The sequence below is a fragment of the Silene latifolia genome, chromosome X (assembly GCF_048544455.1).
Source record: "Silene latifolia isolate original U9 population chromosome X, ASM4854445v1, whole genome shotgun sequence".
Lineage (NCBI taxonomy): Eukaryota > Viridiplantae > Streptophyta > Magnoliopsida > Caryophyllales > Caryophyllaceae > Silene > Silene latifolia.
In genome coordinates, this window is record NC_133537.1 from 328,540,967 (window position 1) to 328,564,409 (window position 23,443).

The window sequence follows — 23,443 nt, forward strand, 5'->3', positions numbered from 1 at the left end:
AAATATTTTTGTGAAAATTGTTCTGTGATTAATCGTTAGGGGTCGTTTGGTTCGCTGGAGGAATTAAAGTTCCAAGGGAGTTACAATTCACATGATTTTGCAATTCATGTGAAATGGAAAAAAAGTGTTTGGTTGGAATGTGGGAAGTGAATTCCATAGGAATTCCCACTTACCTAGGGGGACCTAGGTAAGCAACTTCCCCCATCATGGAGGAATTAGAGTTCCTATGGAACTTCAATTCATGTGATTTGGGGCAAACAAACAACCCACCAATTTTACAAATCACATGAATTGCAATTCATGTGTTTTATGCTGGGTAACCAAACAACCCCTTAGTCTCCAAGCCAATATATACATTCAGGCGTTGCTAAAGATCAGGAATGACCTAATCAAAAGCCTAAACAAACGCCTAAACAGAATCCTCTAAAACAGGAATACAAAATATGTACATAAATAATATATTAGTAAAATATTCTAATCAGAGTTGCTTAAGGATGAAACTTCTTATTTTTATACCATGGCTATTGCTAGTCTTTTTTGTCTTTTTTGAATGAAAGAATGTTGGACCCATGTGAAAAGTAATGACAATAACATCGGCATGAACCATCCTTTGACACCGTAAATAATAAGTTATAAAAATAAAAATAAAAGTCAATATAATAAAAATAGGAAAAAAAATTCGATAATAAAAACTCTCTTGTAGAAAGGTTTTATCAATTTTTTTTTTTTTTTTTTGTGAAAATCGAATTTTATCGTAAAACAAGTTATTTTACACAGTTAGGGGTGTGTTTGGATTGAGGTATTTGGAGGGAAAAGAAAGGGAGGGAGAGTAGGGGATTTAAAATCCCTTGTTTGGATAACAAATGAGAGTGAAGGGAAATGGTGGGGGAGAAATTTGGAGGGATGCAATTTTCCTTCTCCAAGCCAATCAAAATCTTTCCACAATAGGCAAGATTTGGAGGGAAATTGTATCCAAACAACCATACCCATTCCCCCTCCCCTTCCCATTCCCCCTCCCCTTCACTTCTCTCCCTTTCCCTTCCCTCCTTCCCCCTCCCCTCCCTTTCCCTCCATTTTTGCTATCCAAACATACCCAATGACCTGAATAATAGTGGATCTCTCCCGCCTTTAATGGGGTAATCACCAGCCTTCAACAACTGCACAGCCCTAATGTTCCAGGTGTAGTTCAAATTTGAACTTATTGGGTAATGCACACCACCTGTTTGTTGAAATGTCTCTTAGTGCTTGTGCTTATTTGGTTCCTTTGATCGCATCCAATTGTTGGGAAAATCACCATCATTGATTGATCAGCAATGTTACTCTCTCCGTCACGAATCACCATCACTTTTCTACGTTTTCGTTACTAGGGTGTCTCGGTCATTTATTTACGTTTCCGTTTTAAGCATAAGCTTTCTTATTGAGTTACTTTCGAGGCCCTTGTACCAAAAGCAAACGTACAGAAATGACTACTGAATGTTGATTTAGTTTCCACTGAAGCTTATATTTACACATCACTTGAGACTTAAGAGAGTTTCCCTGTTTGGAGTAATACATGAGATCAAATGGAGACACTCAGTTACGCTTCCCGATATGCGAAATTTTCTTGGAAAAGATGCCTAGCTTTGGATTCCGTCTTTCCTAGTGTAAAATTGGGGTGCGTTAGAAAGTTGTTTACATCATCGGAGTGCCCGGAGACGAGGGAGTTGGTGGAGTACTTGGACAATCTAAAGAATTTTGAGAAACTAGGAGTACCTGAAAATGCTGGCACTGATAGCAATGATGGGTTTGACTTGGATCGTATGAGGCGTTTGATGGACCGTCTTGGTAATCCACAGTCTAATTACAAGGTTATCTCTACCTGCTGCTTTTTTTATCCTGTTTAACATTATGTGGTTCCTTTAATAATTTGGATAATGCTCACAGAAAAAGTATTAACTAGGTTTTATTTTTCCGGTAAATGCATTCCTCAATAGACAACAGCTCACGAGTTTAACTGGTTGTTTTAATAACTTGATGTGGTGTATTAACACCCTTTTTTTTAAATTTTTTAAGTTGATGTTGTGTTAATTTCTGCTCCTGAACATAAATTGCTGCTTTAGCCTTTATGTATTCAGTTATTACTCATTTACTCTATAATCTGAAGTTTGCCTTGTTACCCCTTAGCTTCATTAGCGTGATCTAGGTTTCAACTGGTCTTCGGAAAAAAACTATTTGTGTGTTTTTTGTTACTTGTCATCTTTCCTTGTCCTTACATTTGGAATCGTTTATGTTACCATTGCTTTTCTCAGTAAAGATCATATTTTGATGTGATGAGTGCTAGGGTGTTGTCGAAGTAAAACTGTGCTAGCAGTCTGGTCCTAAGCATTGTAAACTGATTAACCACTTAACCTTTGTGCCAGCTTATAAAAAATACACTTATTAGTCAATTTCAAACATTGCCGTTGTGCGCGTTTCTTCACTTTCTTATAACCTTTGAAGATCTTAATCTTTCGACGTTCCATATGACAGCAAGGGTGTTTTCATTTGACCCTTAATTGAGGATTAGAATTTCGGCCATCTGCTACTTCAAAATAAACCACAAGAGTGGATAGTATGATGAGGTGTTTTAAGGTGTTCCGTAAACACAGAAATCAAACAGCATCAGTCTTTAGTCTTCTATTACACTGGCCATGACTTCTATTCTCTTGTGAAAGATTATACTTGTTTGATACATAGAATATGGTCTGACTGGCGGACACCTGATCAGGTAGTTCATGTTGCTGGGACTAAAGGTAAGGGATCAACAGCTTTGTTCTTGTCCAATATCCTGAGGGCAGAGGGTTATTCTGTGGGTTGCTACACAAGGTATTTTCATCTGTGTTTTTCTTTCTTTGGCATGGAGTACATAGTTAATTTCTTAAACATCCATTTCGTTGTACATTGATTTTTTACTGTTGCTCAAACACTTGTTTTCCTTTGGCAGCCCTCATATCCGAAGTATCTGGGAACGTATGCATGTGGGAACACGAGATACACAAGTGTCAACAGCTAAATTGTTCTCTACTTTCCATAGAATTAAGAAAATCCTTGATCAAGCTGTGGAACATGAGCATGGACTCTTGAGTCATTTTGAGGTATTGAATTGTCTTACATATGTAACTACTAGGAACATATTAGTAAACGTTATGCCCTTTTGATGAGATGACTATATATTTATTTGTGGCTGCTGGGGGAAGCGGAACAGCTGTTGTGAATAACAAGCACCAACGGCAACAGTGATTTTGATTGATAATGCGAGACATTTTGAATCATGGTCACTAATCACTATTGTCTTGAATCATGTCGGGTTTTTATCAAAAGTCATTTGCCGGGCCATATTATCTGTGGGCTTGGGCTTAACATACATCGTGTATTGGTTCAGCATTGGGCAGTTTTCGTTCATCATATCTTTGGGTTCTATTGTACATTTTCTACATATAACGTTTGTGCGGTTTTCTTGTGTTGGGTCAGCTTTTGCTAATATTACTGAATATTATGGACTTCAAAGTTCAAACATATGGACATGAACTGGTATACTGTTCTCAGAGTCTTTCACAAGTGCCGTGAGAATTCTTTATTTTATTGATTTGTTATGTCATATATAGACAGTAACCTCGGAAACAGCCTCTTTGTGTTGCTAACACAAGGGTAAGGCTGCATACATCCGACCTCCCCCTTACCCCGCAATTTGCGGGAGCCATTGAGGCACTGGGGTAAGGTTATTGTATATATAGACGGTAACCTTAGGTGCACTTGTGTTGATTTTTTTTTTTTTAAATCTTATTCTTCTTTTTCCCTTACTGAAATACTATTATGTTCAGGTCCTGACGGCCCTTGCATTTACAGTATTTGCTGATCAGAATGTTGATTTCGCTGTTGTTGAGGTTCACCACTTAGCTCTTCACTAGCATGTACTCCATCTCATTACTTGTTTTTTTTTTTTTTTTTTTTTTTTTTTTTTTTTTTTTTTTTTTTTTTTGAGTTTGTTTTGACCTACAAAACATGTTTTGTGTGTGCTGAAGTACATTGTCCCTTTAATATGGTCAGGCTGGGTTGGGTGGAGCCCGAGATGCTACAAATGTAATATCTAGTTCTGAGCTAGCTGCCGCAGTCATAACAACCATAGGAAATGAACATTTGGCTGCTCTTGGAGGTTCCTTGGAAAGCATAGCATTGGCAAAATCGGGAATTATTAAACATGGCTGCCCAGTATGTTGTTCCTCCCCAGTCCCCGCATACTTTCTTCTTGTGTTCTGCTCAAATATGACCATATTTCGTTGAAATGTAGATTCTTGTGAAATTTAACCTATGGTCGAAGTAATTCTTACTGTAGTAGTCTTAGAAATAGACACAAGGTAGATGATTGACAATCCTTGACGCCCATGAGAATCTGTTTACTTGCATTTTGATTCACCAATTTGTTAGGTTTGTTATGTTGTAGTCCCTGAAATTCCTTGACTCGGTTGCAAATATCAAACACTCAGACACAACACGGTGTTGACGGTTGGACAAGGCTACTATGTGAAATTGTTTTACGTTTTCAGATGCTGTCATGCAAATACTGAGTTTTGGTCGCCTCTTTTTCTCTTAAAATTCTTAGCAATATTATATTGAGTTCAAATTTGTTTAACATATCAGGTAATTCTAGGGGGACCATATCTTCCTCATATTGAGCAAATTCTACGTGATAGAGCTTTGTCAATGTGCGCACCCGTGATTTCTGCCTCGAATTCTGGAAGCAAAAGTTGCATAAATGGGTTTGGCAAAGTCGGTGGGAAACCACGCCAATCTTGTAATATACTGATTCAAAATGAGGACATTCCACTAGTAAGAACTCCAAACTATGTTTTTTTTGGCATCCTTCTTGTTCCAACATCAGAGTTCTTGTTTATTAACCAAATTGCGTGTGCCACTCATGTAGTCTATCGAGCTGTATGACGTGAATTTTTCGATGCTTGGCTATCACCAACTCCAGAATGCTGTAACTGCAACTTGTGCTGCATTATGTCTCCGTGATCAAGGTGAGAAATTCTTCGTTTATTCAGTTTTTTGTGTTTTGACTAGTAGCTTTTGTGGACAACAGTTCATGAGATGTTTATAAAATCTGTGTAATAGAATCCAGCTCTAAAATTTTGGTAAGATGTGCGTGTTTTTCTGTTTTTTCTTTTTGTAAATCTCGTCTCTTGAACTGAAGATGTTTGTACCTGCGCTAATTTTGTGTCAGGATGGCAAATATCTGATGGGTCTATTCGTAGTGGATTGGAGTGCACACAACTGCTTGGGAGAAACCAGTTTCTGAAAAAGGAAGAACTAGAGGCACTAGGATTATGTGGGTCAATGGCATTGCTTGATGGAGGTTTGTTCATGTAGTCTATTTCGCCTTCTTGTATTTCTAATGATAGTATTTTTGTTCCCAACCTATCTTACAATAACGGGGATTGCTGAAGTCACTTGATTAATGCTCCTGCTGCCATGATATTAAATCTGGGCTGTGACGACCAATTATGAGATCAGGCCTTCGAAAGAAATTAAACAACCATTGTTTAACCCAGGACGAGTGCAGGAGCCCTTGAGGCACTAGAGTAATATTCTTGTTGTCAGGGGAGAATGGGTGCTCAAGACAACAATACTTTATCGAAAATAGATAAGAATTCGTAATATACCAGTAGAAGGAAGCAGTACATCTTTCAAACAATTACACAATTGCTTACCTGTTATTTGCTATTAAAGCGTTTTCATTCTAGGGTTATCATTGGCACATAATTTCATCATGCTCACATTTCTGATATATACAGTACATGGTCATTTTCTCGTTTCTGTGTTCAGCCCATACCCAAGAATCTGCTAAAGCATTGGTGGATACAATTTCTACAGTATGTCAAGACTCTGGGTTGGTCCTTGTTGTTGCAATGGCTAGTGATAAAGATCATGTCGGATTTGCAAAGGAATTCCTGATAGGTTAGTTTCTCCATACGCATCATTGTTTCCTGGTACTCAGCAGCATCATTTCATCTATGACTGTCCTAAAAAATTGATCATTCAGATGATCCTTATTGTAAGACCAACTGTTTTTTGAGTGAAAATGTAGCCAACTACGGTGAACTTTTTTAAAATCTCAAAAACAAATTCTACTTATCGTTTTTGGGTTATGTTACTTGCCCATCGACAACTCTGCTTGTTCCTCTCCTTTTCCCGCTTGAATGCTTGATTACAAAGATTTATGCTTTGTGTATTCTAATCCAATGATATCCAAGGGTCTGAAATCTCTCTTTAAATTAACAGGTTTGTCATTTGAAGCTATTTTTCTGACAGAAGTAAATATCGCCGGAGACAAATCTAGAACTACTTCAGCATTGATTCTGAGAGATATCTGGGCTGAAGCATGCTCCAATCTTGGTGTCAAATTTACTCCAGAAAATGCAATGTATGACCTAAAGTCACTCGATGGATCATTTCCTTGTACCGGCAATTCAACGAAGATGATTTTGGGTGCTGCAAATTTAGTAATAAGTTGTTTGAAAGCTGGTCATAAAATACTGCAGGAGAGAAAAGGGAAGCAACCAGGTACAATTGTAGTCACCGGATCTCTGCATATAGTTTCCTCGGTGTTGTCGTCAATTAATTCCTAAGTTGTTATTGGCTATTTTAAATTTGTTGCATTTTATTTCAGAATAATTTATTAAACAAAACATACAAGGGTTTTTAGCTAATGATTAAAATTCCGAAAGCTAGTAAAAAAAATCGTTCTCTCGTCTGTTAGACGATAAGCAGTGGAGTGCTCCATATTTCTGCTATGCACCTTGATCTACTCACTTGTGTATTTACCGTTTGTTTGCTTTTAGAAATGTTTCTACGAGATAAACAGACTGAGCTACGCGAGTAAAACGAGAGCTGGTTGAACGTAAACAATCCAAATAGATAGCTTGACTCGACAAGCAAAATGGTTAATCCAGGCAGTTGATCAGATCAGATAGCCCTTCGGGTAACCACGCTCTTGACTTCTGATCAACGACTTGGAGGGATGGCTGAGTGGCTTAAGACCGCCCCCTACGTAGTGATTCTATCAATCATGTACCTGGTTAGGAGCCTCCATTCTGCTTGGTATGAGTATGATACGACATTCTAATTGATCTAATTTAACCTAAAATGGCACCTGAGAATTATACAATTGAAATAAGTGTAATTTTCTGACAATAGTCTCATACTTACCCGTCCCGATCATTTGTTTATTTATTCCATTTTAGGCCTCTTGTTCATTTGTTCACCTTTCTATATTAGAAAGATATTTTATCGGTAATTTGATCAAACACATCAATTAAGTTCCACTTGCTACCCACTAACAACTACATGGCGAGCACCGAAAAAAAAAAAAAAAAAAAAAACTACATGGCAAAATTGATCGACCCGACACCCGAACTCAAGCCCCGTACTTGACCCGAACCCGAGTTGACCGAGCCGAATATTTATTATTGTTGCAAGCTGATTATATCCACAAATAACTTGATAATAGTCGACCCGAAAATGAACCGAACCGAAAATGACCTGCCTGACCCGACCCGAAGTCTACAGACCCGAAATGACCCGACTCGGTTGACCACTTTGCCAAGTCTAAGTAACAACACCGCAAATGGTCTCCTCCCCATTCCTTGGTCTTTGTGTCAAAACTAGAGATGACAATCAAATCAATCGGGTTGGGTCGAGTCATATCGGGTCGTGACTTTATTAGGGTTAGGTTCGGGTCACTTATGGGTCTGGTTAGTTGGTTAGATGAAGTCATAGCTCGGGTTCGGGTCGTTGTCGGGTCGGGTCATTTAGATATATTTGTCGGGCTAGGTCGGGTTTTGGTTCGTCAGGTCATCGTGGGGTCGAGTTATTAACAGGTTTGTTATTGGGTCGGGTCACTATCAAGTAAGGTCATTGCCAGGTCTGATTATTGTATGATCGGGTTATTATCGAGTCGGGCCATTTTGAGTTTGAGATGACACCCTTACAAAATAACTCATCTAATTCCGAGAACCAATTAATAAAAACCGTGTAACTCATCGAATTCCGAGTAACCGATTAATAAAAATCGAGTAAGTCATCTAGGTTGTAAAAAATATCTTCAAACACAACCTAAAATCACAACACAATCAAATCAAATAAACCATCATCTCCATCTTCAATCGTCTCCTTCTTCATATAATAAACCATCGAGATGTTCAATCGTTTCTTAACTTGGGATTAATCGTTTCTTAATTTGAGATCTTCAATCGTTTCTTAATCGTTTGTTGCCATGGTTTGATGAACCGGATGAAAGTAGCTGGTATGAGTTCAAGATCTTGGGATTAATTTGTTGCCATGGCTGCATGTAGCTGGTATGAACACTATTAATTTTTTTTTTATTCAAATCTTACTTTGTATATTAATCTGCTGGAACTGGTAATTTTTTTTTTTATTAAACCCGGTTTTGTGTTGGTTAGCTAATGCCAGCCTAGCCCTCCCCGTGGACCGGTTCGGGGCCAGCTAAAGCTATTTCAACCCTGACCCGCTCCTCCACGGGCGGCTCAGGCTCAATCGACCCATGCGACTTCTGAGTCCAATTAAGGTAAGATTCTTTTGAATTTGCTTTAGTTTTAGTTTATATACGTACTTCAATTCGGTATGTTGTATAGTTAAAGAAACAGCCTAATTATAAATTCAAACACTAGTTTAACTACTACTCCTTTATAATGGTATATTGTTGTAATTTATTTATGCTTACCCCTATTAATTTGCAGTAGGTCTCTCACTAATTTAGTGGGAGACATAATAGGGGAAAAAAATTTAGTGGATCATGTGAGAGGTCTCTCGATAACGCTATTGAGGGACCGTCTCTCCGGAGTTTTTGTGATTAATTTGTAGTTATTCTAATTTTGTAAACCAAATAACGCTTAATCATCCATTCTACATCGTACTCCCAAAATCAATCATTGTTGCTCAATAAACATTCATTTTATGCTTTATATTATTATTTTTTGAGAAATTTAGTAGGATTACAACGAAATTTATCACGCTCTTTTGTACTCCGTAACATAAGAAAATAAGTAAATCCTTTTACTATAAAAACAAAGTTCTTTTAACCTTTTTTATTGGCTGCTTAAATTAAGGAAATAAAGAAACTTTTGATCCCACCACTACTTTCATTCACTTAAAGAAATTTTTATCAATTAATTTACATATTTGCTAAGTACCGCGCACAAAAGTGTGTATATTATTGTTGAATATCCAGGTGCAATTTTGCACGGGTTTATAAAACTAGTAAAGACGAGTAAAAACGAGAACACAAGAGATCGACTAACCGTAATCCGTATACAAATAGGATTATATCCAATTGCATGGCTTTAAAACTAGTAAGGACTCAAAAGACGAGTAAAAACGAGAACAAAAAAGAACACAAGAGACCGACGAACCGTAATCAGTATACAAATAGGTCACATATTCGAATCCCCCCGGCCCTCGCTCGTAAATTTTACTGACCTTGTACCTGGCGTCGAAAAAAACCACCGTTGAACTTCCGAACACCCGAAGTTCTGATCTTGCTTCAGTTCTTCCTAAAAGGTACTATGATTTTTTCCTTGAAAATTTCGTATTTGTCAATTTTACACATTAATTCTCTACGATTATCTTTAATCACTGTTTTTTTATCTCTTTGTTTCAATTTAGTAGCATTAATAAAAAAATCAGTTTTTTATGCATTATACATATCACAAATTCAATCGCAGATGTTCTCTTTTTTTCCAATCGCTTGTCAGTATTCATCATTTTGTTCTTCAAATTAGGGGAATTATTCAGGGGTTTAGTTGCATCTTCTTCGTGTTGTTGAACCTTGAATTTATGATTAAAGTATCAATAAATTTGTGCCCAGTTTCCTAATTCGCTTTAGAATTGATTTGTTCTATTCATTTTTTTACAAGTTCATGTTTAATTATTCTTAAATTTGTGCCCACTTCCCTAAGTATAGTATTAGTATATTTGCAGCTTGTAATTTGATTAAAAAATTGCAGACGAAGGTGGCCGAATCCGAGACATAGATAGGATCTCTGACATTGTCAAAGTGGAAGGAAAGAGTAATATTAATTGTTAATGCTTCTGAGATTTTCTCTGTTTATAACTTCAACCTCTAATTATCGCCGTCTTATCCCACTCCTTCCTTCGCCCTGTACCGCTGTATCTTCTGTCGTTGTCGCTGCTGTGTGCTGGAGTTTTCCGACAATAAGTAGTATGGATATGAACCGGTTCACTTCTTTATCTTCCTGTACTATATCCTCTCCAAGGTTATACCCTCTATTCTTTCCATAAAGTTGAAAATTTTCATTTAATTTGTTGTTGTCCTTCACTGTGAAAGATTGAAGCTTTTCTGGTGAATGAATACTTGTCAAAATCTATTTTTTTTTAAACCGAATTGGTGAATTTATGTGCTCGCAGTTACTTTTTTTTTGTAATAGTTTATTGTTATATACTGCGTTAGAATACTCGTGTGTCTCGCTTAATACCAAAACATGAAGAGGGTACTTATTGTTATTGCCATTGGCATTTAAGAATTATATAAAAGAAACATACTTTGGATATTATTGAGCGATTTGGATGTTGGAATGAGTGCATTAGTAATGGAATAGCTTAGCTTGATGTAGGGTGCGTTTTTAAAGTTATATGTTTTTAGGGGTTGACTTGCTTGAATATCAATATTTGGTTGCTACGAGGTTCAAAATAAGTTGAAATCCACTTCGAAATAGGGTTATGCTAACCTCGTTTGGTTGGATCTTTGCCTGTAACACGGGATAAAAAATGATTGATTAGGAGGAAAGCTGTAAGATCATTAGGCGGTTTAGCCAATGCTAGGTCTGCCAAATTTAAGTGTAGTGAGCTATGTATAACAAACAACTGATATTTTTTTCGATTTGTTCTGGTCTGCAAATTAATTTAGGAAGTAAGCAATTGGGTATCATATTCTTGACTCAATCGAGCAACATAGTTGAGAAAGGACTAAGCCTCTTTTATTTTATTTTATTTTTATTTTTATTATTTTATTTTATTACAATAGAGAAATATACCTGTGAACTGTGAAGGCATCTATAAGTATTTGTTGGAAATTATAAAATATAGGTAGACGTTATAATGCTTATTCTCACTACTCGTTTTTTATACAACTTGTAGTGGAGGTAGAGGACGGGGCCAATCTGGTACAAGAGGGAATAGTCAAGGTTCAAGAGGTGGCCGAGGTCGTGGAACAGCTGCTGATGGCACTTCAAACAGAGTTAATGCATCCTCTGTCGGTACCGCTGCTGTGTGCTCTAGTTTTCCGACAACAAGTGGAATGGATATGAACAGGCTCACTTCTTCTGTCTTTTCCTGTACTATATCCTCTCCAAGGTTATACCTTCTACTTTTTCCAGAAGTTGAACTGTTCTGTTTAAGTGTTTAGTGTGTTGTTGACCTTTACTGGAAAAGATTGAAGCTTTTTTGGTGAATGAATACTTGTCAAAATCCCTTGTTTTTCAAAATAAAATTGGTGATGGGTCGATAATGATTTATCTTCATAGTTCATATTGCTAGCATATACTGCGTAAATGTGATATGATGAATTTATGTGTTCTAAATTACCTTTTGTAGTAGTTATAATTTATACTCCATTAAAATACTCGTGTCTCCCTTAACACCAGAGCATGAAGAGGGTAATTTTTAGTTTTGACGTAATTGGATAAAAGAAACATACTTTTGGTATTCTATGCTTTGATAATATTGAGCGATTCAGAAATAGAATAAGTTGCATTAGTAATGGAATAGCTTGGCTTGATGTAGGGTGCGTTTAATTTAAAGTTGTAGGTTTTGAGGGGTTGACTTGCTTGATTGTCAATATTTGGTTACTATGATGCTCAAAATAAGTTGAAATCCACTTTGAAATATGGCTACGCTAACCTGGTTCTGGTTGGATCTTTGCCTATAACATGGGATAAAAAATGATTAATTAGGAGGAAAGCTGATAGAGCATTAGGCCAATGCTAGGTCTACCAAATTTAAGTAAAGTGAGCTATGACGAACAAGTGATATTTTTCCGATTTGTTTTGGTCTGCAAATTAATTGAGGAAGTAAGCAATTGGGTTCATATTCCTGACTCAGTCGATCAAATAAATTGAGAAACGACAAAGCCTCTTTTATTTATTTATTATTATTATTATTATTATTTTTTTTTTTTTTTTACAATAGAGATAGAGAAATATACCTGTGAAGGCACCTATATGTACTTGTTGGGAATCATAAAATAGGTAGGGGTTATGATTCTTATTCTCACTACTAGTTTTTTATACAACTTATAGTGGAGGTAGAGGACAGGGCCAATCTGGTACAAGAGGGACAGGTCAAGGTTCAAGAGGTGGTCGTGGTCGTGGTCGTGGAGCAGCTGCTGATGGCACTTCAAACAGAGTTGATGCACTTGGCAGAACCTTGTAAGCATCAAAGACACCTTTATTTCATTTTTCTCTTTCGAAAGAAAGAAGAGGTGCAGTTAACTATTTATAGTTTCTAACTTTTCTCGAGGGAGTTCCAATTTCTGTCGATGATATTACTGGTTGATGTGTCTAAATTGAATCGTCATTATGTTAGCTGGTGAAGGGCTGAAGGCAATGACGTGTTTAAAATCCGCCAGCCTCATAGTTTCCCTTGTGCGTCCCTTCACCAAACAACGTCGCATGTATTGTGTAAACATGCATTTTTGTCGCCTATGGCAGATGTGTTCAAATCTTATCAACATTATGCTTTGTCTAAACTATTGCAACTATGTTAACTAATGTCACTGCTTCTTAGGGTGCGCATACTGAGGCATATGGCTACAGAGTTGAATTTGGATATGCGGAGTGATGGATATGTTAGAGTTCAAGATTTGCTGAAGCTAAATATGAAAAGTAGGGCAAATATCCCTCTGAAATCACACTCTATTGATGAAATTCGAGAGGTTAGTTCTAATAAATTTTTTTGTTCTCACATTTCATTTTATGTTTTCATTTGCTTAAACCGTGTATTTAATGTTTTTCTCTTCCTCCTTAATCAATTTCCGTTAATAATAAATATATTCAAAATAGTTAACCATAGTGAAAAGAGCGTAAAAGGAAACTAAGGAGTAAATATTGAAACTTAAGGTTCAAAATTGGAAGATCGTATGTATTTTTTATTTTTATTGACCCCAGTTTATTTTTTTATATCACCTGAACTTTTCATCTTTCAATTTAGTCCAAACACGTAATTGCATAGGTTTATGCCAGTTTGGTTATTTGGCCTAGCAAACCTTATGAGCCATATTGCAGGCGATGGAATCTAGTTTAGATGCCTATCTTGCTATGATTATGTAGTATGCTAGTATGTACTATGTACCGTACCTGTTACCAACTAGCCGTTGTGCATGCTAGGTACTATGTCAAATGTTCTTTGATCTACTCCGTATGTTTCATGAGCTTACAGTTGTGCTGGGAAATAGTCTGCCATTTTGGTTTTGCCTTCAGTTCCTTCAATAATGAAGAATTCACCATGATATATCTGATCTGTGTGCATGATAATATCATGAAAAATAGATACAAAATTTTCACTGCTACTTGGTATATTGGCACTAGGTATAAAAAAAAATAGAAAATTTAGCTATTGTACCCTGCTGAAGTAAGGAACATGGCATATATGTTTGGAATAGAATCCATTTTTAGAGAGTTGAAAAGGCGCTATCTTTTTGAAAGGTTCTATACATCTGCCTTTTCTGAATGCAGTTTTTTTTTTTTAAAATATAAAGTGCATTTGCTGCAATTCCCCCCCATGTCATCCCTTACTGCATGATAACAAGCTAGTAGGAGTAACTTGTGAATTTCGACTGTCAATATGTCTCCACGACTCCACCCTCATATCTGGTTTGTCTTAATTGTAAATTTCAGGCTGTACGAATAGACAATAAGCAGAGGCTTGGCCTTTTGGAAGAGGATGGGCAATTGTTTATACGTGCAAACCAAGGACATTCTGTAGAGGTGAGATGTTTGCAGTTCAACTTTCAGGGACAAAAATCCTTATATTGCAGTATCTCCGGACCCTTAAGTTTTACTTTGGTTTTCAAAATTGTTTTAATCTTTATTCTCGATTTAAAATCTAAGTTTTTATAAAAGAAATCCGGACTTCGATTTTAAAACCTATAAGTTTACCTGGCTTTTGTATTATGTTTCACCCCCTTTTGTTCTTCAATTTCTTTTTTCTATTTTTTACATTTTGAGGTGTGTGTTTACCCTTGGACGGTTCTAAAGGATGATTCATGTCAGCCGACCCCAAATCATTTTGGGATTAAGGCTCTGATGTTGTTGTTGTATACTTCCTCCATTTCGTTCAATTCCATACATTTGCTTTATACACGTGTATATCAATGCCCGTTTTCTTTTGTTCATATCTTTAGTTACATATTAGTAAAAATTATAAAAATTTGTCATTCACAATGTACTCGGTAAGACAATAAAAACAAGATCTCACATGATTATATTTTATGCTATATATTAGAAGTTGTATCGAAAGTTCTCCCTACTTGTGAATAGTGTTTAAAAAGGCAAATGTATGGAATTGAATGAAATGGAGGAAGTATAACTTTGCAATACAATTTAAGGCTAGGAGTGAGTGATCGTGATTCTGGTGAAAGATTTAATATTGCAGAAATCAAGCAGCGTAATTCCATTTGTATATTTAATTTAGTATAAAGTCAAATATCCATGGCTATAAGTCAGTTTCCAAGAGTAAAAAATTCATTCGCCCTATATTTTTTTTTAATGGTCTTCTCTTGACCTCGTCCTATTTGTATAAGTTGTTTAACTTTACATTAACTTTCAGTTTCTTACAATTATTAACAGTAACTCCTGATTGTCTTTTCTTGTCAATGTAGTATTTGACCCGTCCACTTTCACTCTTCAGGCTGTAGAAACCGAGAGCTTGTTGAGACTAATAACTTCAGCCGAAGATATCCCTGGTAAGGGCACTGTCATAAAGTTAGAGCTACATTTTAGGCATTTTCTGGTTTATATAATTTGTATTCTAATAATAACCTGCCGTATCTTTTATGCAGTATGTGTTCATGGCACATATAAGAGGTTCCTTGACTCTATTCTTCAGTCTGGTCTCAAGCGAATGGGTCGGTTACATGTTCACTTCTCAAGTGGATTGCCCTCAGATAATGAAGTAATCAGTGGTATGAGTGATTTTTTTTTTTTTTTTTTTTTTTTTTTTTTTTTTTTTTTTTTTGTATTGACCACTTTTTACTCAATCAAAAAGTTTCTGAATTGAAGCTTAGTTGATGTTTCTGCTGACATATCTCGTTCCAATTTTTCAGGGATGAGGCGGGATATCAATGTGGTAATCTTTCTGGATGTTAATAAAGCGTTGGAAGGTAAACTTTCATCTCTTTTTGATGAACCAGCTCGATTGTTCCTCCATAAGCCCCATATGTGTAGTCAATGCTGCCTAAAATTGCAATCACAGTAATCTCAAAACCCTTTCAAAGAGATTGAGATGTGGATCATGGTGAAAGTACTGAATTAGACAATGCATTCAAGTAACAAATATATGGTTGAAGTGTTGTAATCTGTTATTACAGGAGATTAATCCTTCCTTTTCCTTACTGATACTTGGTTGTGTACTTGGTAATTAGTATAGTGGTTTCGAGAACTGTGTATCTGATGAGTACCTTTTTTTGGGCGAAATATCACAATTGCAGACGGAATGAAACTGTACATGTCAGAGAATAAGGTGATTTTGACGGAAGGCTTTGATGGTGTTGTTCCAGCTAAATATTTCCAGAAAATACAGTTCTGGCCTAGTCGGAAGCCGGTGCCATTTCAAATTTAATGCTATTTTGCGTATTTATCATCAATCATCATTCTTATATAACTCTGAACAATAGTGTTATATACCTCGACGCACTTTTTGCAGTGTATAATTTATTTTTGAGAATTGGAAGGATATTCATTCCATTTTGTATTAACACAGAATAAAGTGTTTTTTTTATTTATTTTTTTATTTTGGTGTGAAGGAGCGACGAACTCATTTTAATACCGACGGGTTTCAAATCTATGTTCGTACATTCCTCAATGACTTTCGAGCCAAGCCGTCTGATATATGTAAAAAGTAAAGTTTGATCTGTTTTAATTCATTACGGAGTACTTCATATATCCGAGGAACTAATAATTGCTATTTTAATTTTTTATATTAGACCGTCTCGCACTAATGAGGACATTTCTTCCAAATTCATGAACCATAAAAAATTATTTTTCGGATGCAATGGCAAGTTAGTGAGCTCGACTTGTGCTAAATAAGGTTCGAGTTTTCGAGTACAAGCTACACCGTATAAGCTAAATTTCTGCAAGCTCAAAAGTCTTAGACTCGACTAGAAAAGAACTTGAATTATGATTAACAAGAACACATCAAACAAAATTGAAATCAAACAAACTGGAATATTTTTGAAATAAATATAAGAAATAAAAAAAATTATCGATTTGTATCGGTTTTAAAAGTATTTGTCAAATTAGAGTACATATTGTTAGTTTCTTCCATTCTCAACGTTCTTAAAAATCACAAATTATAGAGTAAGACGGTCTTACATGTGAAACGGTCCATTTCTGAAATAAAAAAACAATACATTTATATTGCTTATAAATGAGCAATCTTTTCATATAATGAAACCATCTCACCCAATAATTACTGCTTAATAAAAATATTTACGAACAGTGTTAGATTAATCATTGTTTTTTTGTATTTTTTGGACGAAAAACACTTTGAGCTTTAACGGTTTTTAACGGTCAACTACAAATGAATGAAGCAGCTTCTTTAACAAGCCTTGTTCTACAAAAATGTCCCTCCATAATTTCTCTCAGGAAAGCTGGGGAACTCCATGCCGTCATCTTCGCTTCGTCGACACCGTTCACTTACAATCAGCCGTTCCTCCACAACAACATTATCTCAATGTATATGAAATGCGGCTCGCTAGGTAATGCACACCAAGTGTTCGACAAAATGCCTCAAAGAAATTTCATTTCTTACAATACCATTATTTCCGCATATGCCCGTCGTGCTAATTTTGGTTCTTATTCTGTTAGAATGTTTGTCCTGATGAGGTATCAATGTTTTGTTCCGAATGGGGCGACTTTTATTAGCTTGTTGCAGTCGGCGTCTGGAATTAGGGTTTGTTTTTTAGGATTGACAATTCATTGTCTGATTATGAAGTATGGATTTTTGTTTGATGTGCATGTTCAGACTGCTTTGGTGGGTTTTTACTCTAGTATAGGGGAGTTGAAATTGGCCAATCAAGTATTTGGAAATGTTCTTACTAAAGACGCGTATTCCTGAAATTGTATCATTTCAGGGCATGTCAAGAATAATAAGTTAACAGAAGGTCTGTGTCTTTTCAGCAACATGGTAAGGAGTGGTGTGTTGCCTACGGAATTAGCTATTCGATGGTACTTAGTGCTTGTTCAAGGTTGAGTGATTATGCTTTCGGTAGACTTACTCATGCTCATGTTATTGTGACTGGTGTGCGTTTAGATTTGCCGTTGCCGAATGCTATGGTTGACATGTACTCTAGCTGTGGTGACTCCCAATCTGCATTTCGTATGTTTAACGAAATTCAGAACCCAGATCTAGTTTCATGGAACTCAATGATGGCAGGATATGCCGAGAATGGAGAGGGAGACAAGGCTATGGATTTGTTTGTACGATTGCTACGTCATGCGTCTCAGAACCCAGACGTGTACACTTTTGCAGCAGTAATCTCTGCCAATCAAGAGTATCCTGTTTCACGCTATGGGGAAGTACTCCATACCCGAGTCGTAGTATCAGGATTGGATAAGAGTGTATATGTCGGAAGTCCGCTGATCTCTATGTATTTCAATAATGGAAGAATTGAATCTGCTGAAAAAGTCTTCCACTCAATCCCTAAGAAAGACGTGGTTTTGTGGACTGAAATGATGGCTGGTTATTCTAAAGCATTAGACGGTGAGAACGCTGTTAAAGTTTTCTTTGATATGTGGAAAGACGGACATAACATCGATGACTTTGCTCTAAGTTGTGCTCTGAGTGCTTGTGCGGATCTTGCAACTCTAAAACAAGGTGAAATGCTTCATTGCCTGGCCATTAAAGCTCGATATGATTCTAAAATGTCAGTTTGTAGAAGTCTCATTGATACATATGCCAAAAACGGAAGCCTTAAAGCTGCTGAGTCGATTTTTTCAATGGTCAAGGATCCAGATTTAAAATGTTGGAATTCAATGATAAGTGGTTATGGTCACCATGGGAAGGGAGAGGAGGCAATGAAATTATTTGACGAAATATTAACTCATGGTCTGGAACCTAATCTTGTTACCTACATTTCATTACTATCAACTTGCAGCCATTCTGGATTGGTTACTCAAGGAAGGCACTTATGGAATAGGATGATGGAGAATAATCTTTCTCCGGAATTTAAACATTACTCTTGTATGGTAAGTTTGCTTTGTCGAGCAGGGCTTCTGGAAGAGGCAGTTGATATTATCAATGAATCGGAATATGGGGAGAATCATCTTGAACTTTGGAGAACTGTGCTGAGTTCATCTGTTTCCAGCAAAAATTTATCAGTGGGAGTTCATGCTGCTGGAAAAATCCTTAAAGTCGATGCACATGACAGTGCAACCTATACTTTGCTTTCGAACCTTTATGCTGCCGTGGGGAGATGGGAAGGTGTCATGGAAATACGAAAACAGGTAAGTGGGCTCATGTTAGAGAAGGATCCTGGATTGAGTTGGGTGGAGACTGTCGAAAAATTGGTGGTTTTATAATCGGGTGATCAGTCGCATCCAAGGATTAAGAGGTGAAAGCTCAGTTGAAGATACTACAGGTGGACCTGACTGTAGTACATCAAGAAATCAATTATTTATAGTGTCGAAATATCCTTGTCTACAAGAATAAAACGGCAGAGCCTTAATCCCAAATTGACTAGGGACAGCTAACGTGAAAAACCGGCAACAACATGTGATATAATGAAATTTTTTGGATTCATGTCCATACAAGTGACTTGTTTTACACTGGGTTGCCACAAATCTACCACGACTCTTCTTTATCTGGGGAGTGAAATCCGGCAATTAATGTCATGAAGACGCTCAAGGGATGCTGAGGAAGGTTTCTGATTGTATCCATCCAGATTAATCAGCTGAGATGAGCTTAATAGTAAAATTCAGAAACTTTAAAACAAAACTCGAAAACTTTATTGTAAGGCTCAAACACTAAGCAATTAGTGGTAATATATCGGATGTATAATTCACTTATTGCCCAAAATTACTCTTGAACCTAAGTTTTAACCAGTGTGATTTACCCCCACGCTTGCAGAGTTGCGGACTTGCGGGTAGCAAAATCGTTATTGCAAAACCGTTCTTCAAACATGTAGAACAAACAGAAACCCTCTGCATTAGCTCAGCAAAAAAAAGTTCACACTTTCAACATCATCAAAACGCAATCCCAGAATTTTCACCATGTCATTCTCTTCATCATCAACACCACATTCATCTTCATCTTCAGCTTCTCCCTCAATCCCAGATAATACTGAACAACAAACATCAAAAATCAACCAAGTTTTACAATACCATAAACAAACCAAACACAATTTCACCCAATATGCAAGAAGTCCGGGTCGTCTAGATTGGGCCAATCAACCCGACCCATTTAGAAGGTACATCTCTTCTCCATTAATCAATCTTCAACATTTTCCAATTACTGATGAAGAACAAGGAAAAAAATCGAATCTTTCATACTTTTCTGTGTTTAATTCACTTCCTTCTGCAAAACCCATGTCTTTTTCTTCAATTTATCAGTTTTTGTATGATTCTTTAGCTTTATCTGCTTGGAAAACTACTGGGTTTTCAACTTGGTCTCTTAGGGTTAACCCTAGCAGTGGGAATTTACACCCTACTGAAGCTTATATCATTGCTCCTGCAATTGGGTCATTGTCGAAATTTGATTTTGTTGCACACTATGTTCCGAAAGAACACGGGTAAGAAATTAGGGCTGAAATTAGAGATGGGTTTTTTAGGGATTGTTGTAAGTTTGGTTTGCCTGATGATTGTCGGGTTTTTTGTCGGGTTTTCTTCGATTTTTTGGAGGGAAGCTTGGAAGTATGGAGAGAGAGCTTTTAGGTATTGTAATCATGATGTGGGTCATGCTATTGCTTCTGTTGCTATGGCATATGCTGAGTTGGGGTGGGATGCTAAGTTGCTTGATGGGTTAGGGTTTAGTGAATTGGAGAAGTTAATGGGGGTTGAGGATACTGGTAAATTTTCGGTGCCAAGTCGCCCGGTGAAGGGGGAGTTTCCTGAGATTGAGTTTGAACATCCTGATTGTATGTTGGCTGTTTTTCCTTGTGGTGAAGGAGAGGGTCGTAGCGTTGATTATGCAAAGTTGAGTGAGGCTGTGAAGGAGTTTTCGAGATTGGAGTAGAAAGGGAAGGCTAATATGCTAAGTAAGGAGCATATAGTTTGGGATGTGATCTACAAGACTTCAGAGGTAGTGAAGAAGCCGTTGTCAGTGGGGGAGTGTTCGAGGATTGAGTCATTTCAGAGCAGTGGAGTGTGTAGTGAGAGTTCATACAAGGAGTTGACAGTTAGGGAGGTGATAAGGAAGAGAAGGAGTGCAGTAGATATGGATGGTGTGACTGAAATTCAGAGAGATACATTTTATCAAATTCTATTGCATTGCCTCCCGTCTGGGTCGAGGAGTGGAGGGAAGCAGGGGAAACCATTGGCATTGCCATTTAGGGCTCTTTCTTGGGATAGTGAGGTGCATGCTGCGTTGTTTGTTCATAGAGTTTCGGGTTTGCGAAATGGTTTGTATTTCTTGGTGAGGAATGAGGATCATTTTGAAGATCTTAGGAAAGTTATGAAGCCGGAATTCACCTGGAACAAGCCTGACGGTTGTCCTGATGATCTTCCGTTATATGAGCTTGTTCTTGGTGATTGTAGGGAGCTCTCAAAGAGACTGTCATGCCATCAGGTAATGTTGCAGTTGCCAACTCAGAGATTTCGTAATCTGATGTTCATACATGTATAAAGAGTAATTATGATCCTTGTAGCAGTGATAGCTCTTGTTACTTTACGGTACCTCAAAAGTTTTGAGCTTTGAATGCCTTCTTAACTTTTACACCCTTTTTGCTTCTTAACTTTTGTACCCATTTTGCTCATATACCTCCTTACAGTTATCAAAAAGGTTTGTACTATTTTGGCCCCTATACCAATAGGAATGGACGGTAGAGTATGAAATATCATATCTAGAGCATAGGAAAAGGACAAAAATGCCAAGTTTTTACAATCAATGATAATTGTGAAATGTCTTGAAACTGGGCATATGGTACTTAATGACGTATCTTTCTGCAGAAATTGGGGAACACAGGTTTTGTAGTCTTCTCGTAAGTGAATGGAATGAGAAACACCATAAAAGGACGGGAGGGGGGTAGGTTTCGATTTAAAATGAGAGCCGACAAATCCACAAGAAGTCTTGTATGAGATGGTTTCACTTGTATGAGAAGGTCTCACATGTTACATCATCCCAAATTCTTAAACATTTGTATGTGAATTGTTAGAAAATATTTCTCAAATGTCTGTCTGAACTCTGATGCAGGATATTGCTAGTGATGGCTGTTTCAGCCTCGGCATGATAGCACATTTCGAGCCTTCATTGAGGGAAAAGGGTGCTTGGATGTATCCTCGTCTGTTCTGGGAGACTGGTGTTCTAGGGCAGGTGCTTTACCTGGAGGCTCATGCAGTTGGCATTAGTGCCACAGGAATTGGGTGCTTCTTTGATGATCCAGGTAATATTCACGTTAATTTTTTAGCTGCTTTCTTTTTTAAAAATACAATCATGAATCTGCTTTTCATTAATACTCTTTACATACTCAATGGAAAAGGAAAAGCTCTGTTGGAATTTTGTTTTGTTGAATCCGAAGATAATAGAAGCACCGTCAAAGGTAAAAGTGTAGGAATATTAGATTGCTTCAAATGTGTGCTGAATAGAAAATGTAGATACCTGTGCTTTCTATATTGATTCAAGTGTTGGCCCTTGTTTTAGACTACTTCTACCTGCGCCCAACTTATGACTACTCTTGAAAAATGGTTCACTCGGGCCAGATTTGGGTATGGATTTAAATGATTCATGTCATTCTGGGTTAGAGGTCGGTCAATTAAGTTGGTTCTGTTGTAACAATAGGATTTTGTTCTAATTAAGCCATTTAGTTCCGGTTGTTTCAGATCAAGTTAATTCGGTGTTTGGAATTACTTTAGCTTATTGTTTTCGGCTTTGGGTTAGGTTTGGGTAGGTTACTTCCATCCGGTCAACATTTTTGTTTGGTCCACTTATTCTAGCTTTAAGCTCACTTAAACCTTTCACTTAAAGATCTTTTAGGAAGCTTGAAGCAAACTGCTCTTTTGGTAATGTGAAGGTGCTTCTTTTTTGAGTAAGCTTAGGCTAGGTTAACCAATACTTTAGTAATTTCGAGATATGCAGAACGCTGAAGAAAATCTGATTTACTCTACTGTGTGGATTAATGTTGTTATATATTATGTGACAACTGTATGAAAAGTCGCCTATATATTAGTGTGCATGAGGTGCTTGGTCTGAAGGGATCAGACTATCAAAGTCTATATCATTTCACAGTCGGAGGCCCAGTTCTTGACAAGCGAATAATGAGCTTACCCGCGTATCCGGGTCCAGATATCGATGCCTAAGGTAAATTAAAAAGCTACTTACTAACTTGTGCCAGACTTCAGCATATGTCAATATAGAATATACCATACTGTCCGTAGCTGTAGTCTGTAGGTTTTTAGGATAGTATGAGTTGCCACCATATTCATCGTTGTTGCTTGCTGGTGAAAATGGATGCTCGGAGTTTCTGTTACTTTCTTGATACTATGATTTTGTTCCGCAAGATTTAGTTGTTTAGTATGAGCTTACCGCTCAGTGGCTGACCCAGAAAATTTTATTTCTGGGTTATTACTTATTAGAGTATTGTCTAGACTAGGGGTGCTAACGAGCCGAGCCGAGCCCGAGCTTGGCCTTGCTCGGCTTGTGCTCAAGTACCAAAACTCGAGCTCGAGCCGATCTCGAGCTTACCCGAGCTTGATAAAAATGTGCTCGTTATAAAGCTTGCGAGCTATAAAGCGAGCTCGAACCAAACTCGAGCCCAAATCGAGCCTATATAAAATTGTTTATTTTTTTATTTCTTTTCTTTTGATATTTTCAATAACAAGGCTCGAAAGTTACATGTGAAAAGATTTGGAAAATCAGTGAGACATTTGATATGTGTGATATAAAAATATAATCATGATAAAATATTTTTATAAAATATGAGCAATATCTTAGGTAACACAAGTTCGAGCCGCTCGCGGGC

The 23,443-nt window shown here is 37.0% G+C and overlaps 2 protein-coding genes and 2 pseudogenes across 5 annotated transcripts; all 4 read left to right on the top strand.

Moving 5' to 3' along the window:
* The first annotated feature begins 1,082 nt into the window (after nt 1-1,082).
* On the top strand, nt 1,083-7,067 carry LOC141618452 (dihydrofolate synthetase-like). Of its 3 annotated transcripts, XM_074435562.1 has the most exons (11): nt 1,083-1,847; nt 2,747-2,844; nt 2,963-3,113; nt 3,840-3,902; nt 4,066-4,227; nt 4,657-4,845; nt 4,940-5,039; nt 5,243-5,374; nt 5,845-5,976; nt 6,301-6,582; nt 6,861-7,067. In XM_074435562.1, the coding sequence occupies exons 1-11, from the start codon at nt 1,563-1,565 to the stop codon at nt 6,899-6,901; spliced, it is 1,635 nt and encodes a 544-aa protein (XP_074291663.1). In that variant the 5' UTR covers nt 1,083-1,562; the 3' UTR covers nt 6,902-7,067. The 3 variants fall into 3 exon arrangements, with proteins under 3 accessions (XP_074291663.1, XP_074291664.1, XP_074291662.1); XM_074435563.1 differs by lacking the exon at nt 6,861-7,067 and having other exon boundaries at nt 6,331-6,785; XM_074435561.1 differs by lacking the exon at nt 6,861-7,067 and having other exon boundaries at nt 1,084-1,847; nt 6,301-6,785.
* Nucleotides 7,068-8,071: 1,004 nt separating this feature from the next.
* Nucleotides 8,072-16,095, top strand: LOC141618454 (uncharacterized). Of its 2 annotated transcripts, XM_074435565.1 has the most exons (11): nt 8,072-8,375; nt 8,481-8,605; nt 10,044-10,313; nt 11,194-11,409; nt 12,354-12,482; nt 12,841-12,988; nt 13,950-14,039; nt 14,962-15,016; nt 15,113-15,235; nt 15,377-15,433; nt 15,761-16,095. In XM_074435565.1, exons 3-11 carry the CDS (start codon nt 10,123-10,125, stop codon nt 15,889-15,891), a joined length of 1,140 nt encoding a protein of 379 aa, XP_074291666.1. In that variant the 5' UTR covers nt 8,072-8,375; nt 8,481-8,605; nt 10,044-10,122; the 3' UTR covers nt 15,892-16,095. The 2 variants fall into 2 exon arrangements, with proteins under 2 accessions (XP_074291666.1, XP_074291665.1); XM_074435564.1 differs by lacking the exons at nt 8,072-8,375; nt 8,481-8,605 and adding an exon at nt 9,532-9,597.
* A 756-nt stretch (nt 16,096-16,851) lies between these two features.
* Nucleotides 16,852-19,232, top strand: LOC141622086 (pentatricopeptide repeat-containing protein At3g50420-like; annotated as a pseudogene).
* Nucleotides 19,180-22,814, top strand: LOC141620801 (uncharacterized; annotated as a pseudogene).
* Nucleotides 22,815-23,443: the final 629 nt, after the last annotated feature.

What these genes read in the sequence shown, in the direction of transcription:
- LOC141618452 (XM_074435561.1), top strand. Translation starts at nt 1,563, where the DNA reads ATGGAGACACTCAGTTACGCTTCCCGATATGCGAAATTTTCTTGGAAA. An exon ending in TCTGTGGGTTGCTACACAAG is followed by an intron (nt 2,845 to 2,962) that starts GTATTTTCATCT and finishes TTCCTTTGGCAG; the next exon opens with CCCTCATATCCGAAGTATCT. An exon ending in ATTATGTCTCCGTGATCAAG is followed by an intron (nt 5,040 to 5,242) that starts GTGAGAAATTCT and finishes ATTTTGTGTCAG; the next exon opens with GATGGCAAATATCTGATGGG.
- LOC141618454 (XM_074435565.1), top strand. Translation starts at nt 10,123, where the DNA reads ATGCTTCTGAGATTTTCTCTGTTTATAACTTCAACCTCTAATTATCGC. An exon ending in TGTACTATATCCTCTCCAAG is followed by an intron (nt 11,410 to 12,353) that starts GTTATACCTTCT and finishes TACAACTTATAG; the next exon opens with TGGAGGTAGAGGACAGGGCC. An exon ending in TGTTAATAAAGCGTTGGAAG is followed by an intron (nt 15,434 to 15,760) that starts GTAAACTTTCAT and finishes TCACAATTGCAG; the next exon opens with ACGGAATGAAACTGTACATG.